Below are 16421 nucleotides of genomic sequence, written 5' to 3'. Positions count from 1 at the left end.
TGCTCATGTATACAGGGATTTCACTGGTTGCCCCAAATACAGTACTGGACTAGGAGTTTTAAGCAACCATTTGCCACCTCTTTTTAGGTTGCCTTCACACCAGGATACAATAAACCTGCCTTGAGTCTGACAGTATCTAGCCCAGCTACAACTTCCACAGGAGCCATGGGGTCATTAACAAGCAGAAAGATTTTAAATTGTTTTAGAAGCCAGATCATGCTAGCTTTTGAATAAGCTCCTTATGTACCCCAGGAAACTGGTTTGAGAATTGGCATGGCCAGTGGCAGGCAGGGGACTGATACAGCTAAAGAAAGCGCATGAGCCACTTCAGAAGATATGTTCCAAGTTCCTCCCCAGGTCTTTTGCCTTTTATTCTCCAATTCAGGTTATTACATTTCCACTGGTTTCCACCAGGGTTGTGCATGCACCTTGACATGTTCACAGAAGTTCCACAATACAGAGTTTCACAACTGGGACAGGTCCCTACAATCGGGACACCAGGGTGACAAAACAGATTCTGGAGAATTTCCCACTGAATAGGATGGAGAGAACATAATTACCACATCGTAGCACTACAATGCCTCATAAACATAGAATAGACTAGATCCATTTACCACAAAAATCACAGAAAGTAACTCATCAAAGAATATATCTTTTATGTAAAATATACATTTGTAGGATATAATTTTAATACATCTTTTATACTTACTGATATTGGGTTTGCAACACTTTGAGTTACAAAAAACAAACAAACAAACAAACCCAAAATAATCTTGCTGCCAGAATTTTTTTTCCCATAATACTTATAGTTTGAGGTAACAATGAAAGAAGACTGTGTGCTGTGAACAAAGTCAGTGATGTTTGCCTGCAGTCACATTTCTGTTATCAAAGTGAAAAGTAAACTTAAGACTTGGCATGTACACTAGAATTCATACAAATATAGGTCATGGCAAACTGAGAAAGCAAGGACGTATGCAAACCTACTCTGTTCATATTTGTGTTTGCAAAATATACCATTATTATGACAGAAGTCAAGACAGATGTAGTTTACACCACTATCATTATTAAGTGTGTGTCTGTTTATGATCCACAGCACAGCTTACTGCAGGAACCAGGAATACACACAGGGGTGAGGGTCTTTGCATGGAGCCTTAGCAGTGATGACTTGAATTCAGCTTTCCTTGCTATAGATAAAAACTGATATTCCATGCACACGTTTTATTTACAGCTGACTCATCAACAATGACTAGTCACCCCTTCCTCTGGCAGCAGTGATCATAAGCATTCTTTAATCTTCTTTAGCAAGCTCTACTTCGCATGTAAAGTCTCAGTGACCTCCTCAAGGCGTGAGTTGTTTATCAGGGCCCATTCAGCAGCAGCAGTCTTTTTCCAGTACAGTCCTTGGTATGGCTAAATTCCATTGTCCCTTTTTCAGCAGTCAAAAATCCATGATAAATTCTGTACAACACTGTAGTTAATATAACAGCAGCACCAGATATTATATTAATCCTTTTGCTAAAAGCTGTTTGCAATTATCTCTCTATTGACAACGTTTTACCAAAACTAAATTAATGTACATCTCTAAATATCAGAAATGTATACTTTGATAAATACATTATTGTACAAGAATTCTGACATGCAGATCATGCTGTTGGGCTAGGCTATATACAGAAGAACATGTTACATGGTCAACAATAAGTTGTATTTCTTTTCCTAACAAAAAATAAAACATGACAATTGGGTATTATTCAACAATCTCAAGGATCTCTTAAGATTTCAGTTGTTATGTTCTTCCCCATGTAGTTCTAAAACTCTATGGTTTAGGGAAATTTTTCCTCACCAGCCCAGAACATCAAATCTGCCATTGCATTTGTCCTGTCGCATAAACAGAGGTTAATATTGAATGAAAAAGCCACTAGAGGAAATACAGTTTCAGAACTGTAATGAAAGTTGGTTGCTAAGAAGATTGATGCAATAGGCAACAGGTCAGGACTGTAAAGCCACTACGAAAACCCACTTGAAAAATCTTCAGAGTGCTCACATGAGTTAGTCTAGATGATACTAACTTGCACTTGAAAAATATATGTACTTGTATCTATACACATAAGTATAGTCCATATGAAAAAAAGAGAAAAGGAGAAAAATATCCTTAGTTAAGCTTAAAAGAGGGGGCATTTTAACAGTATCTCTGTGCTTTATGGAGACAGATGGAGAATACAGTAGACAGGTTGCAAAACAGACAGACAAACAACATATAGGACAAAGCACCTCAAAAAACATTGAAGAAATTTTTGAAGCTCATGAGCCAGAGGTATAAGGCTGGTCAAAAACCCGACTTGAGAACTACTACCCTCTTACAGTGGTAAAAAAAGCCCCCAATAATCTTCTCAATTTTACTTGGTACTCAGCCTTTGAAAATGTGGAAGAACCCTGGAGTAGAGAAATTACTACAGTACCAAGCAGCACTTGCTAGCTTAAAATTGCAAGTCTGGATGGCGTTTACCTTTCTTGCATGTTTTGTGCCTTCCCCAAGCCATTAAGAAAGAGATCTGGCTTCTGCTTGCGTGTAACCAGTAATGACAACCTCTTTGCAGTTATCTGTGTGCAAACAACCGGAGACATTCAGAACTCTGATACAGCAATCCAGTACCAAAGTAAGTTAATCACAAAATAAAACCATTTATAAACAAGTAGATCATTAAAAATAAAGGAAAAGGTTAAACAAAGGAAAACAATCCCACATGCAGACCAGTTTATCAGTGCTTTCATTTCAGCAGGATGGTACAATGTGAAAACACACATCCAGAGCCCTCTGTGGTCTCCGTGATCAGCAACACTGCTTGTCAGGTGATGGAGACAGGATGGTCCATGCAAATGAGCAGACCCTTCAGAGCAGACATCTTCAGAATGGATTAGAGTCACAAGAAATGGAGGTTCAATGGAGTGACTGACAATTAGTTGGAAGCACTTTATTTTAAGTAAATCTCCCTGAAAATATGCTTATTTATTGAATATACTGGCCAACGGCATCCACTGTCCTTTTATTGCCACAGGAAAGTAGGACAATATAGTAGATAAAAGGAGAAGCACTACCTTAGGTAATCTTTAAAAGCTACCCAAGTGGCATTTCTTACTACTGACAGTTATATCATGCAAGAGTTATACCATATTTGTGGAGCCTATGGTTAATGCTACATTTATTTCCAGTATGTGGTAAACAATATTTGAATTAATACTATGTAGCCGATTGATGCCATCTGGTTTACAAGATGGAAGGGATGGGAGACCGAGAGCGCCTTAGAGGACAAGGTGAGCTGTAGGGTGATGTTACTGGAGACAGTCGCAGAGCATTGCCTGTCAAGCCAGCTATGTTGTTTAAGCTTCGAGATTTTTCATAGCCTTGTATGAGAAAATGCACAGACATCAGTTGAATTCAGCCAAAAAATAGACAAAGACAAACAGTACAATGTAATGTAATCCAGGGAGCTATCTGGGACTCAGAGGGAATCTGCCTGCAAAAGAACTCAATGCTGAGACATATTACTACCAAAAGATACTAATAAATAAAATTATTTAGAAATTAATGCAGCTATTCTTTCCCAGAAAATTAAATAGACCATCACAGAAGAGGTCTGACCTGCTCTTCCAGATCCCATCCTGTAGCCCATGCTGCTCTGCTGGCTTCAGCAGAGTTGCACAGATTGCAAGATAAAGGATCCCAACAAGCTTACTGGGTGAGCTACCTGGTTAAGCATAATCAAAATCTCATTAAGACAGACTATAAATACTTTTAGAATTATATAATCTCTGCTAAACCCAATTCCTAATAAAGAATGCTTTTTCTTTAAAAATAAATGAAGCCAAACCCAGATACATTGCATACAAAATATGTGCAAATCACTTCTGCAGAGGACTGAATGACAATATGGGAAAGAAGCTCCATCATCAGAAATATTAACCCTAAGACTTTGTGTCTAATATTAAAGTATAATAAGATAGCAGAGTCTGACATATTTGCAAATGTCTCCTGATTGGCAAATTTAAAACACCGTATTTGTGCTCTTTCTCCAGCTGACTCAAATGAAATAAATGGTACTAATCCACATAAGCAAGCAGCAAATAATCAATCATTAAACGAGGCAATCACATTATGCTTTACAATTTGGAGAGAACATTGCCCTTGCAGACATTTCTGTTCACACACACTGTAGGCTCTAGCTACCTACTTTTTGCTACATATAGGTTGTTCTCACCTTGTAGGGGCTATGGGGTAAAGCAACGGAAAAGCACTGCCATTCATTATACCACTATCTTCATACTCAAGTATTTTCAATAGCACCTGAATAAGACCACTTATGAGGAAAAGGATCAGCCCATCAGTCTAGAGGGAGATATCAGCAAGGAAATACAACAAAGATGAAGCCAGACAGGACCTCACTCCTCAAGTGCATGGATACACGCTTCACTGCAAGCATAAGAAGTCCCATTGACTTCACTGGCACTATCTATTTCCTTGAAGACAAGCATGCATGTAAGCATTTGTCAGGTTAAGACATTCAGGTACAAATCGCTTACAGTGAAATACTGAGTCTTTTCCCACAGAAACCGTAAAACGTCAGTGACAATACACCTAAACATTACATGGGATGTCAGCAGACATTTTTTGTTTTTCTTATTGAAATAGTTACTGGCTCAAATTCCAGATCTCCAGATAACAATCATTTGTTAGCATCTTCAGGAAAAATCGTATCTTAGGTTCTCTCCTAATGACAACTAACATACTTCTTACTTACTGAGAACTGCATACAGTAAAACTATACTTAAAGCAAATGTATAACCACATGTCTGCTAAAACATTGTGCAATGTTCTCTCCAGATTGCAAGGGCAGGCTAGACTGTGATGCTTCACAGACTTCTGATACATTTCATAAACAGCCTCCAGTTTCTGAGTTTTTATCGATATTTACACAGGTTAGAAAGAATCATGTTTGAAAGAAGAATTGAGGGGAAGCACAATGCTAGTGTCTATACTTCACCTCCCCTATAAACATAAAGCTTAGCCCAAAACACCCCCCCCCCACCCCCTACAAAGCAGGTAGCTTTTTTACACAGAAACTAGGAAAGTATTTTTTTAAAATATTTTTCCTGCTACTTTTCTAATGATAAAAGCAAAGAACTGTTAGAGGAAGATGATAAAGATGCTAAAGAAAACAGGAACTCCTAAAAAATGAAAACCAGATACACAAGATGAATAGATATAGAAGCACGATCCAAAATTGGTACCTTCCAGCTATTTTAGTGGGGTTTGGATCAGCGCTGAATCAATAACATCTTAGAGATAGAGATAAGGTGTTAATGCAAAAAAGCTCAGAATAAATGATCATTGAACACAACCAAAATAACCAATCCAGGAACCAACCAAACAAGAAGGATGTACCAAAAGAAAGGAAAAAAATAAAATGAAAAAGCAGTAGACTTGATGTGTGAATTAAGTTCAAGTATTCAAAACCATTTGGATGCTACTTGAAGATGTTTTCTGCTTATGAGCTAAATTCCCCACACTGTATAAAAAAAAATTGAAATCCAGTAGCTAAAACATTTTAGCCTAGACTAAGGTTATCACCACAGCCAGTCAAAGAGCACATTCCTCACTGAGAAACAGTCAGTTCTGCACTCTGAAGCCCCATTTCCCTAGTAAAAACTATGAAACAATTTTCTTTTGAATCTAGATTTTGAAATCAAAATGTTCACATGGTTCCAGTATAAAATGTGTGGTTTATTAACTAAATATATGTGATCTGCTCTAATTATGGTCATGGCCAAGCAAACAGCACTGAAATATTTATACTAACATTCCTAAAACAAGTCAAGAAGCTTATCTTACAAGATGCCACGGCAATCTGCCTTATTCAGGTGTTACTGACCTCCTCAAAAAGGAGGACTCTTACCATTAAAGATATTTTAAATGATCCTAGTTGTGGAGAAGGGAGCGTGAGATAGATGCTCAGTGGAAAGTGTCATAAATCTGTGCAAAAACAAGTTTGCAGTGAAGTCCCATTTAATCTAAACATTATATATGGGAATACAGGAGCATAGAGACAATAATATTTTTTACAAATACTATATACATTGAACTCTGGTTGTGTATTTGCATTCACAGGTTTTACCTACCGAGCTCATGCTCCTGAAATGTGGAAAAAAAAAAAAAAAAAAAAGGAGGGGGGGCGGGCAGGGGGCACAGAAAAATCTCAGCCAAAATTGTCCAGTTCCACATGGGTACTGCACATAAACTCCAAGATGAATGACTGCACATCAGCACTCGGGAATGTGAAACCTGTTGGAATGACACAATTTGCCAAGAAACCAAAGCAATTCTTATCTGAGGAAATCGCAAGACTACCACTGGCACTGCTATTTTGGGGCTATGCCCTGAGGTTAGTTTTGCAGCCACAGCCAGCTGTAGCCTGATGTGGTAGCCGCACTATCAGTCACATTGGTGATACGTATAGCGACAGAAGGTTTTGCAGACTTCGCCTGGGGAACCCAATCCTACTGAACAGTGAGTGAGTAATCAGATCTGAAGAGGCTGAATAACTAGAAAGGCATTTTTAGCGCCTCGCAAACATTGTTTACTGTGGCTGAATTCTGGTTGGGGTAGACAGGCACCTTTTAGCAGCAGTGGTGTATAACAATGAGGAAACAATTTGTGGCACTATAAACTCAAACTTTTCTTTGAATGAAATTAAATAGCTCCTCATATGATATGCTTTGTTGTGTTCAGAACAAAAACGTTGCTTACTTCTGACATTTCAACCTTTTCAGTGTAATTTATTCAGCTGTAATTTTTACTGTTAAGTGCAGACCAAAGTTATTAAATTATTTTGTTTTTATTTGTCTTTTAGACAAATTTGTCTTTTAGAATGACAAGTGGTATTGACTGATGAGTGGTTGAATGAGCAAGGTCTGAATTGCAGACTTTTCTGTTAAAGGCAACAGACAAATGAAGACACAAGTGAAATGAGGGTCCAACATCAAGCACATTTTGTGAAGACTAAAGGAGGTAGGTGTTTCTAAAAGGAAAGCAGGAAAAGAATGACTATGCATAAAGAGAAAAGATACATTGTGAGTACAGTCTTTCTCCTAAGAGCATTTTGCACATCATCTTGCTTTAAGATTGCTTTTCACAAGCACATTGCTGAGTAACCTTTTATGATCTAATGAAAGAAGTCCATACCTTTCCTGATCCCTCCATCAGTAGCACACGTGTAATCACCTGTTGTCAGTAGGAAACATGTTCCCCCTCTTCTGTTTTTGTCTCTTGTACTAGAGCGTCTGATGGGAGGGAGCCTTTCACCAGGTGAGAGTGGCTGCTCACTTCCTGCACTGTCTTCACCTGATAACACTGGTTAAAGCACCATGCCCATTTACAGACAATAATGAATGAGGAAATGAGACATCACAAAGAGCTTATGCTGAATGCCGGATATTCCCATCACTCAAAAAATAGTTATAAGGTAAATCATTAGAAGAAAACAAGATTGCAATGCACCATTAATCAGTACAAAATAGCAAAGAGTATATCTTTTATTCAAGAACAAATGATCTTTTGACTTTCCTCTTCTCCTTTTAAATCTCATATAAAGTTATACTAAACTAACACAAAATCAGAAATAATCAAATCAAGGCTCAGTTAGTAGCCTATTATGGACTGTAATTTTTCAGAGCACAGTCAGCCTTGGATATTTCAAACAAGTATTTACTTTTTTCACTACCCTTTTTGCTAAACAAGAGGTCATGTTAGTAATTTTTACTTAGAATATGTTTTTTAGCGTATTTTAAAGACAACCCCTCCCCCATGAGGGTTAAACTTTCAACATTTGGCACTAAAACCTGTTTAATAACACACTTAGCGTTCATTTCTATACTTAACACACACTGCTTGTCATCATAAGTATCCAACATTAAATGCTGTCTTTGGTCTCTGTAGCTCATTTTGTCAAACAGCAAAACTCTTACCTCTCCTGATTTGGCACTCCTAAAGGACTCTTTTAAAATTATGTACTATTTCAGATTCAGGCCACGCTTCAAGAAAAAAATCTCTGCTCGGTACAGCACATAACAGGTAATGGCATATTATTGACTACAGCTTTACCTTTGCATTTAAACCCGAGCATGTGTTTTTCTGAACTGGTAATGCAAGGAGCTATATACAGCCTTGAAGTTTTGCACAGAATTCCTAGTGGCTCTAAGAACATTCTCTACCAGAAATAAAGCTACAGTGCACGATATGAATGCAGTGGCATTACCGAAGAGAAAGTTAACACTTTAAATGGCTCCTTTTTGCATATCTGCTTTCTCCCTAACTTCAAGGATTATAACACCTTGTAAGTAAAGCTGCGGACACAGAAAAGTGTCTCTTTGGTCTGATCACACTGAGTCTCCTTGATTCTGGAATACCTTTAATAGAACCTGATGGCATGAAAAAGCTGTTATCATTAACACTTTAAAGATGTCTGAAAGTGTGTATCAGCCAAAGCACTATAAAACTAACTGTATTCCACCCTCAATGTGAGTCCTTTCAAGGGTTTCCATCCTCTTAAATATATTTAGGATGTTCAAAAAGCTGTGTCAACTTTGTCTGTGAACACTCACTCAGAGACTGAACCCGAGCTGCTTTGAACATAAATGCTATTCAGTAACAGAGCAACAGACCAAGATGGATAGAGTTCAGAGACTGATTTTCCAGAGTCTTCTTTTTACAAAAACAGATTTCAATTACTGAATGACACCAGTCATGGGTGGTTTTGCTCTTATTATTCTTTAGCAGCTTTCCAACAGGAGTCTAATGACTAGTATGGGCACTTTGTAATCAGATTGTGCTTGGCCTAAGAATAAATACATTCAAGGAACAAACAAAAAAAAATCCTTTCTGCTAAAAAATTTGTTTTAACTATACTAAGATAAAATTTACTCTTTAATGTGAAGATATATGGAATATGGGGCAGTGGCTTGGAGGGGCAGAGGCTGCTATTTGATATGCATTTTCACAGCGATTAGCACAAAATATTCCTTATCCATCATTTGGAACTCTAACAAATAAGTTAATATAAATCACAAAACCCAACACTAATAACGATGATATTGCTAGGGGCTGTCATTTTCATTTTTTGTGAGATATTTTACATCAGCTATGCTATTATCATTCAATTAATAGTAAATATCATGCAATGTCTCATCTAGCACAGATGAAGGAGGTTCTTCTAGCCAGGGAAGCAGAATGCCAAATGGAAAGCAAGCTAGAAAGATAATTTCTTCTTATTTCCTTTGAGTGCTGGGCTTTTGATGTAAAGCACCTGCTCCTTTTAAATGACTGCTTCTTTGGAGGATCTTGCTTAACAGGCCACGATGTGGCACAGGCAAAGCTGACACCAGAGACAGACACTGAGGCAAAACACCATGGAGTCCAACAGGGTGGGACACGGTGGCTACTCAAATAGTCACAGTCATGCAGAAAAACAAGAAACATCCATACAACGCAACAAACAACAGGCAAAAGAAAAGGTTGATATCATCAGCAGGAAAGCATTCTCAACGGAGCAAGCAAAACTGTATAGACCAGCTACATAGAGGTTTGGGAACATTGCTATACCTATTTTGTCCTCTATGAGACTGACACACGCAAACACTGGAGGGGAGAAGGGTGGGAGCTACGTCTCCTCCTGGCAGAAAGACTGACTGCTTTCTGACCCCTACCGAACATACTGGTCTATAAAGTGTTTTCAGAGGACATGCATTTCCAGTGGGGTCTTACCTGATGATCTGTTGTGCTCCATCAGCTGGTTGTCCTTGCCCAAGCAGATGTCACCCTGTGTGCTATTGCAGGCCATGTTCAAGTCTGTCTTGCAGAAGGTGGGCGAGCTGGCTTGAGGAGCAGGAGGGATGTGCTTCTTCCGCTTCCTCGGGAGCTTCTGCTTTGCCATGGCCAGGGAGTAGTACATCCCAAAATTGTTAACTATCACAGGCACGGGCATGGCTATGGTGAGCACCCCCGCCAGCGCGCACAGGGCTCCCACCAGCATGCCCGACCAAGTCCGTGGATACATATCCCCGTATCCCAGGGTGGTCATGGTGACCACAGCCCACCAGAAGCCGATAGGGATATTTTTGAACTGTGTGTGCTCACTCGCTGATGGGTCATTAGGCTGGGCTCCCACCCGCTCTGCGTAGTAAATCATGGTGGCAAATATCAAAACACCGAGTGCCAGGAATATTATCAGCAGCAAAAACTCATTGGTGCTGGCTCGCAGAGTGTGGCCCAGCACCCTGAGGCCCACAAAGTGCCGGGTGAGCTTGAAGATTCGTAGGATCCTCACGAACCTTACCACCCTGAGGAAACCAAGCACGTCCTTAGCAGCTTTAGAGGAGAGCCCGCTCAGGCCCACTTCTAGGTAAAAGGGCAGGATGGCCACAAAGTCAATGATATTCAAGAGGTTTTTGATAAATTCAAGTTTGTTGGGGGAAAAAACAACACGTACTAAAAATTCAAATGTAAACCATACCACACAGACTCCTTCCACATACGTCAGGGCAGGATCTGTCTCAATTTCATACTGTGGCCCAGTTTCTGTCCCGTTGACAACCTGCTCGGTTTTGTTTATAATAGTATTGAAAGCCTCATGTGTTTCCAGGCAAAAGGTCGTGATTGAAACTAGGATGAAGAATAAAGAGGCAAAGGCGATGAACTGAAACAAGAAGAGGGAAAAGAGACATCAGAACTGCACAGCTCTTCACATTAATACTAATAATGTCAGTGATCTTTACAAATCTTTTACTGATTCATCCCCAAATGATTCACAAATTTGTATGCATAAAACTTTGCATCTAGGCCAGAGGAGAGCAGCAGACAGCTCTGGCACGTGGGCCGGGAGTCCAGGAGCAGGGAAGGTCTTGGTGATGGACACCAGGACAGGCTACAACTTGTTAAGAAAGTGTCAACAAATTCTTTAATCTGTGCTGAATCATCTGAATTCCACTCAGCTGTCAAGATACCTTACACACAGCCGCCATACACACCCACTACAGCAAGATTTAAGGCTGCCTACTTCTCACATAGTGGTAAATAGGGTTGACCCCAATGGTCTTGAGATTACAGATCAGGAATGCACACCTGGCCTGAAGGGCACCTCAGAGGGTCCTAGGAACAGATCCAAACACTGGGTTTCCTTTGGATGTTCAATGACTCACAATTACAGGATATTTACTGATAGAACATGCCTTCTGTGTTACAGGTAGACTTGGTTGCACAGCCTGTTATCTTCAGAGTCATCCATCACTCACACTCTCAGGCAGGACTAAGAGTAAACCTGGCAGAACCTCTCTCACTGTGGTGGCAGAGCTTTGCCAGTGTGTTGGAATCCACAATCCTGCTATGAAATTACAAATCCAGGACAATCTGAACAAATAGGGAAATACAAATTTAGTTCTAGTGAAGGCACATGAATAGATAAAATACAGTTAAATAACCTGGAGGCAGCCCTCACAGAGGATTGTTAAGGACTTAAAACACATTTACAGCCCGATCTTCAACTCAGTCACCACAGTCAAGCACTGAAGAAAAGAGAATGTCCAGGACAGGATCTCAAAAACACTAACACTAAGCCAAACAGCTGGAGTGGGAGATAAATTTTCTTCCACCCAGTAAAACACACCAAATGGAAAGGTGTTTTGAGGGCAGTTGTTCCTTTGGTGCAAAGGTTAACTTCTTTTAAGGGACAATACATTACCACCATATTAGCACTCCAGCAGCAATAGTGTGGTACATGAATACATGATGGTTTAAATTGCTCCCTGAGCCAGGACTTATAACATGTTATCAATGTGTTTGCTATTCTGGATTTTCAGCTTAATAGACATTTTATAGCCAGTATTATCCTGAAAAAAACCTCTCTAAAGACTTGAAGATTTTCGAAGGTGTTAGGGGCCCAAAGAGACAAAAAGATACCTAAACAAGTTTTTGAAAATACCTAGTGCTTATGTGCTTCCTCACATACCTAGCAGCTTGAAAGTTGATCATTGTGTAGTATCAAGAAAGAAATACCTTTCTTTCAAAATGGCAGCAAATGACTAACCCTTTTGGCTTTGGATTTTTATAATTTTAAACTGTTACTTGCTAGTAAAACAAAAATATATGATAGGGATCTCAGAACTTGAGGCAGGCTCTTCATCCTTTTTAGTATTATTTATTTTAGTAAATAAATGATGTATTTTATGTTTCCCTTAATACTACTTACAGACCACACAGTGTATCACTCTTTCAATCCATTAATTCCCAGCCTGAAATTGAGCATCTTAAAGAAGCCCAGCAAGTAGAAACAAATATCATATCCGCTGCTACCACCCCACTGGAAAAGGCAGCTCACAGTCCGGGTTTGAGTGGTACAGGCAAGAGAAAATACGGCAGCAGGATGCTGCTATGTTACCACACCAAAATCTTGAATCTCATTGAAAAAATCTAGTTGCAGGGAAGACAGAACAGCACTCATATGCAAGAATGCCTCTGTTATGTCACTTTAATCCAGGCTGCAACATTGCAGCAAAAGTGATTTTGTGTACTTCGGGTATCTTGGTACTAAATCACCAAATTCAGTATTAGCACTCAGATTTAGTATTATGTGGAGTTCATTTAGGCTGGTACAATACTGAATGGTTGTGTTTTTCTAACAGACCATTTGTGAGACAACAAAATGTTTTCTCCGCAACAGTTAGACAGAATTGCTTTTATTCTGAGAAACAAGTTTAAATTTGCAATGCGGGTCTGGAAAATTTATTATATTCAGAGTCACAGGATATATCTATCTATCAATCAAAAACCCCCATATGTCTACCTATATCAGAGATTTGCAGCTTGTTTATGGCTTTCTTTCCTCCATGAAACAAAGTTATTACCCCAAGCCCCTCAATTACAAACACCCTAAATCTGCTATCTTTCAGAAAAGACTGACTCAGGGACCAAGCTGAACACTCATCATCCAGTGTGAACTTCTAGTCACAAGCTAAGCAAACAATCCTACGCTGCCTGGCTTATTTTTACCGAAAAGGCTTTTCTGCCTTTGCCTTAACAACAAAACTGCACGTTCATAGCTCATTGAGTCCAAACAACAGACACCAACATATATAAAAAAACCACAATCTTGTGTGAGACAACTAGAGTCAGCAAATACAACCAGATTTATATAACCTAAGTGATTTAATCTCAGCAGATCTTTGCAAAACTTCTCCATAAAATGGATATTTATCACACTAAGCTACTGGTGGGCTAAGAACGACCCTTGGGAGGCTCCTAGAGCATCCTCCAGCATCCTTCTACACAGTGAAGGAGGGAAAAAGCAAACAAATCTCTGAAGACTGAGGATCACTGAAGCAAAGTCAGCACTGTAGTTTGCAATGTGGGTGGGAACTTGTAATAGATAAAATATTGGGCAACCTCTTCAACAGCAACACTTTGGGGATTTCAGACAACTGTGAACATTTTTTTGTCTGAAAAGAACAGGAAATTACATTCAACCTGGCCAAACTAAAATTTACCAACAATTCTGCTATAATAAGGATTGAGCGTGTATTCAATAATGCCCTTAATCTAACAGTAGGTAAATAATTAGCACCTGTTTCTGGGCTGTGTTTCAGAAAGAGAGTCCATTCTGGTTCAGATCCTTTCTGAAAAAATGCCAAATACCAAGGGATTAACTACAGGTAGAACTGCCTGACAAGCTATTTATTACTATTTTGCTCAACACTGACATTGTGAAAGGCCACACTGCACTTGGCATGCAGCAGCTGGCAAAGATGAAAGTTTTTAACTGTGCTCCTACATTCAACGGTGCTTTGTTATCCCCTAAAGGAGAAAGCCATTCAATCATTTCCAAAAGCCGCTGAGTATCCTACTCTGTTATCCTAAAGGCAATCATTTCTCAAAGGTTAAAGCAAAGGCAAGAAAAAACTATTAATCTGGTGACAGATTTCTTGATAATCCTGTAATTTCCTTTCAGAGCAATGTAAAACAATGAAATGTATATCTTACCATGCACGTGATAGCATATACATCACTGATTTTGAGCAAAGACCCTCATTCCTTTATGTCTTGTTGCATTTTTAAACTGTAAATTCCTTGGATCAGGACATTCTGGACAGAGCTTACACAGCACCTAGGCATGATGAAACCTCATACACAAGAAGACCTACGAAGTTACTGCAACAGTCAGAGGGTTCAGAGAACATGCAAGAAGAAAATGAATGGCCAATGCAAGAAGGAACATGTTATCAGTCAAAGAAAAATGCTTAGGGATTTACATTAACACAGATACTTCTTTAGTTTTACACTACATAATACTAGGCAATGAGTTGAAAAGAGAGCAGTTGTAATGATAAAAATGAAATTAAGTCATGTGCTATCGTCACTCAGTGCTTTCTGCTTCATCCTAATTCCGTCTCTCTCATTTTGAAGGTAATGAGCCTCTGAAAACACATCCATTTCTGTTCATGTGGGCAAGCACTACATTTCAGACAGTCGTTACAGATCCAAACTCCCACATTCTCTGGTGGATGGGACCAACCAAGTTCTATTCCTCAGTCCTGCTAATGTCGACAATAACTGGGGTACCACAAGCAACTTTATGGTTTCATTTTCTTTTTTCTTTTTCTGAAGCACACAAATATAAAAGGAGTTAGCTTGATCAGCATTTCAGAAAGGTCACAGCAAGGGACAATTTTTCATTTGAATCATTAGCAATCTTTCTTTCACTGTGAAGTTCTGCAAACTCAGGGTTTGATTAGTTACAAGACAAATTCAGCCTTGGTATACAGCGAAACAGCTTAATTGAATCCCTTTTTTCACACAAAGATTGTGGCCCAAGCACACGGCTTCAAACTCTTTGGAAAAAAAGTTGAAGAAAAATTTTCAAGTAAGATACAAATAATCACAATCCCTTTCTCATTTCTTAAAATTCTTTAAAACTAGTTGTTTCTTGTTTGCTTCAATGGAAGAGATACAATTATCTTTCTTCATTTAGGTTTTCTTTTTTCCCCTCAGGGACAACAATTTTGTAAGTGTGAGAATGGTTGTTCAGACACTTCAGGGCCACCAGGCCAGCCTTTTTCAAAATGGGAATTAATACAAATTGAATTAAAATGTTCTGCCCATTTTTGCCAGAACAGAGCAGTTAAAAGTTACAAAAAGTTCAGTATGTAATAGGCAGCATGCAGAATGTTCCTCATTAAGTAGTTAAAGCTCTCAGTAGGCTGCTGATTCCCTCTGCTCACATTTTGAAGACAGTGTGCACCCAATTTTGTTCATGTGTGTCAGCATCACATTTCAGTCAATTTCGGTACAGATTCTAGCTCCCTAGTTGATGGGATCACCAGCCAAGCTCTGTTGCTGAGTCCTGCTAATGTTCACGGTAACTGGATTAATCATCTACAACCTCAGTTTTAATGAAGCACATAAATCTAAAGCAAGTGTCAGATGCCTGCATATAACTCACTGGAAGTAGGAAACATTATGGTTCCTATTTTGAATTCAGTGTCCCATGGGGAACTGAGTTGCTCAGAGTTTAAAGCAATTTCAAAAATTACAACCAATTCTAGGACTGTAAATCGAACAGTCTGTGGATGATCAGAACTTCTGTGTGTCCAATGTTATGTTTTAACTTGCACATAGCTCCTATAGTGCCTTGAAGAAATTGTCCCTTTAAAAATTGTGGCTGTAAATGACCTGACAACAGTCTTGTAGGCCATGTCTGGATTTCACGGTACGAAAAGGCACCTGGTCAGAAGATGCTGTGGCTCACCTCTAACCAACCTGCCCAAATTTCCTTTCCAACACAGACCAAGACATAGGACTGATTGCATGACTTGCTGTCCTGTGATGGAGTCAATTCTAAGTTTATCAGTTTAGACACAGCCCAAATAAAAGAGCATCAGAGCTAGAAATCAATCCTCATGCTCAGGTGTATTACTCATATTCACAAAATCAGACTCTTACTACTCTGCATTCAAGATATGCTCTATCTGTTGATCCCGCACCCTTAAAACAGGCTATTTCTACACATTATTTAGTATTCCAAGATGGATGAGTCATAGTGAGGAAGTTAATACACAGTTAACTGTTGGTAGCCACAGTCACCCTTACTTCTTGTTTCATAGTTAAGTTTTGAATAAAATCTCTCACAATATTTCAGTATTTTCCCAGAAAGAATCTGTATCCCGTCTGGATACAACTTGTTCTGGGGCTGGATCTCAACACCTCCTCCTTCAACTCCCCTCACTGTGCAATGCATATTTTTTAACATGAGTATTCGATAGCAGCTTTTAAGGTTCAGTTAGTTCATTTGACTCTCGTTCCAGTACTTAGAAGGTTTGCCCTTGAC

The 16421-nt window shown here is 39.1% G+C and overlaps 1 protein-coding gene across 8 annotated transcripts in view; it reads right to left on the bottom strand.

Moving 5' to 3' along the window:
* Positions 1–335: 335 nt before the first annotated feature.
* The window catches only part of KCNC2 (potassium voltage-gated channel subfamily C member 2), a 109153-nt gene continuing 93067 nt past the window's right edge, over positions 336–16421 (bottom strand). For 3 of the 8 annotated variants that reach the window (XM_056341269.1, XM_056341270.1, XM_056341271.1), the window contains 3 exons: positions 9812–10742; positions 7235–7402; positions 336–3399 (listed from right to left, as the gene is read on the bottom strand). In XM_056341269.1, coding sequence (XP_056197244.1) covers positions 3263–3399; positions 7235–7402; positions 9812–10742 — 1236 coding nt within the window. In that variant the 3' untranslated portion in view covers positions 336–3262. The remainder of the gene's footprint in view (positions 3400–7234; positions 7403–9811; positions 10743–16421) is intronic. The other 5 variants (XM_056341272.1, XM_056341273.1, XR_008822214.1 and 2 more) reach the window with 5 other exon arrangements.

Source organism: Falco biarmicus, chromosome 5, assembly GCF_023638135.1.
Source record: "Falco biarmicus isolate bFalBia1 chromosome 5, bFalBia1.pri, whole genome shotgun sequence".
NCBI classification, from domain to species: domain Eukaryota; kingdom Metazoa; phylum Chordata; class Aves; order Falconiformes; family Falconidae; genus Falco; species Falco biarmicus.
The sequence above is the reverse complement of the archived record's forward strand: the minus strand, read 5'-3'. Positions and strand labels throughout refer to the sequence as shown.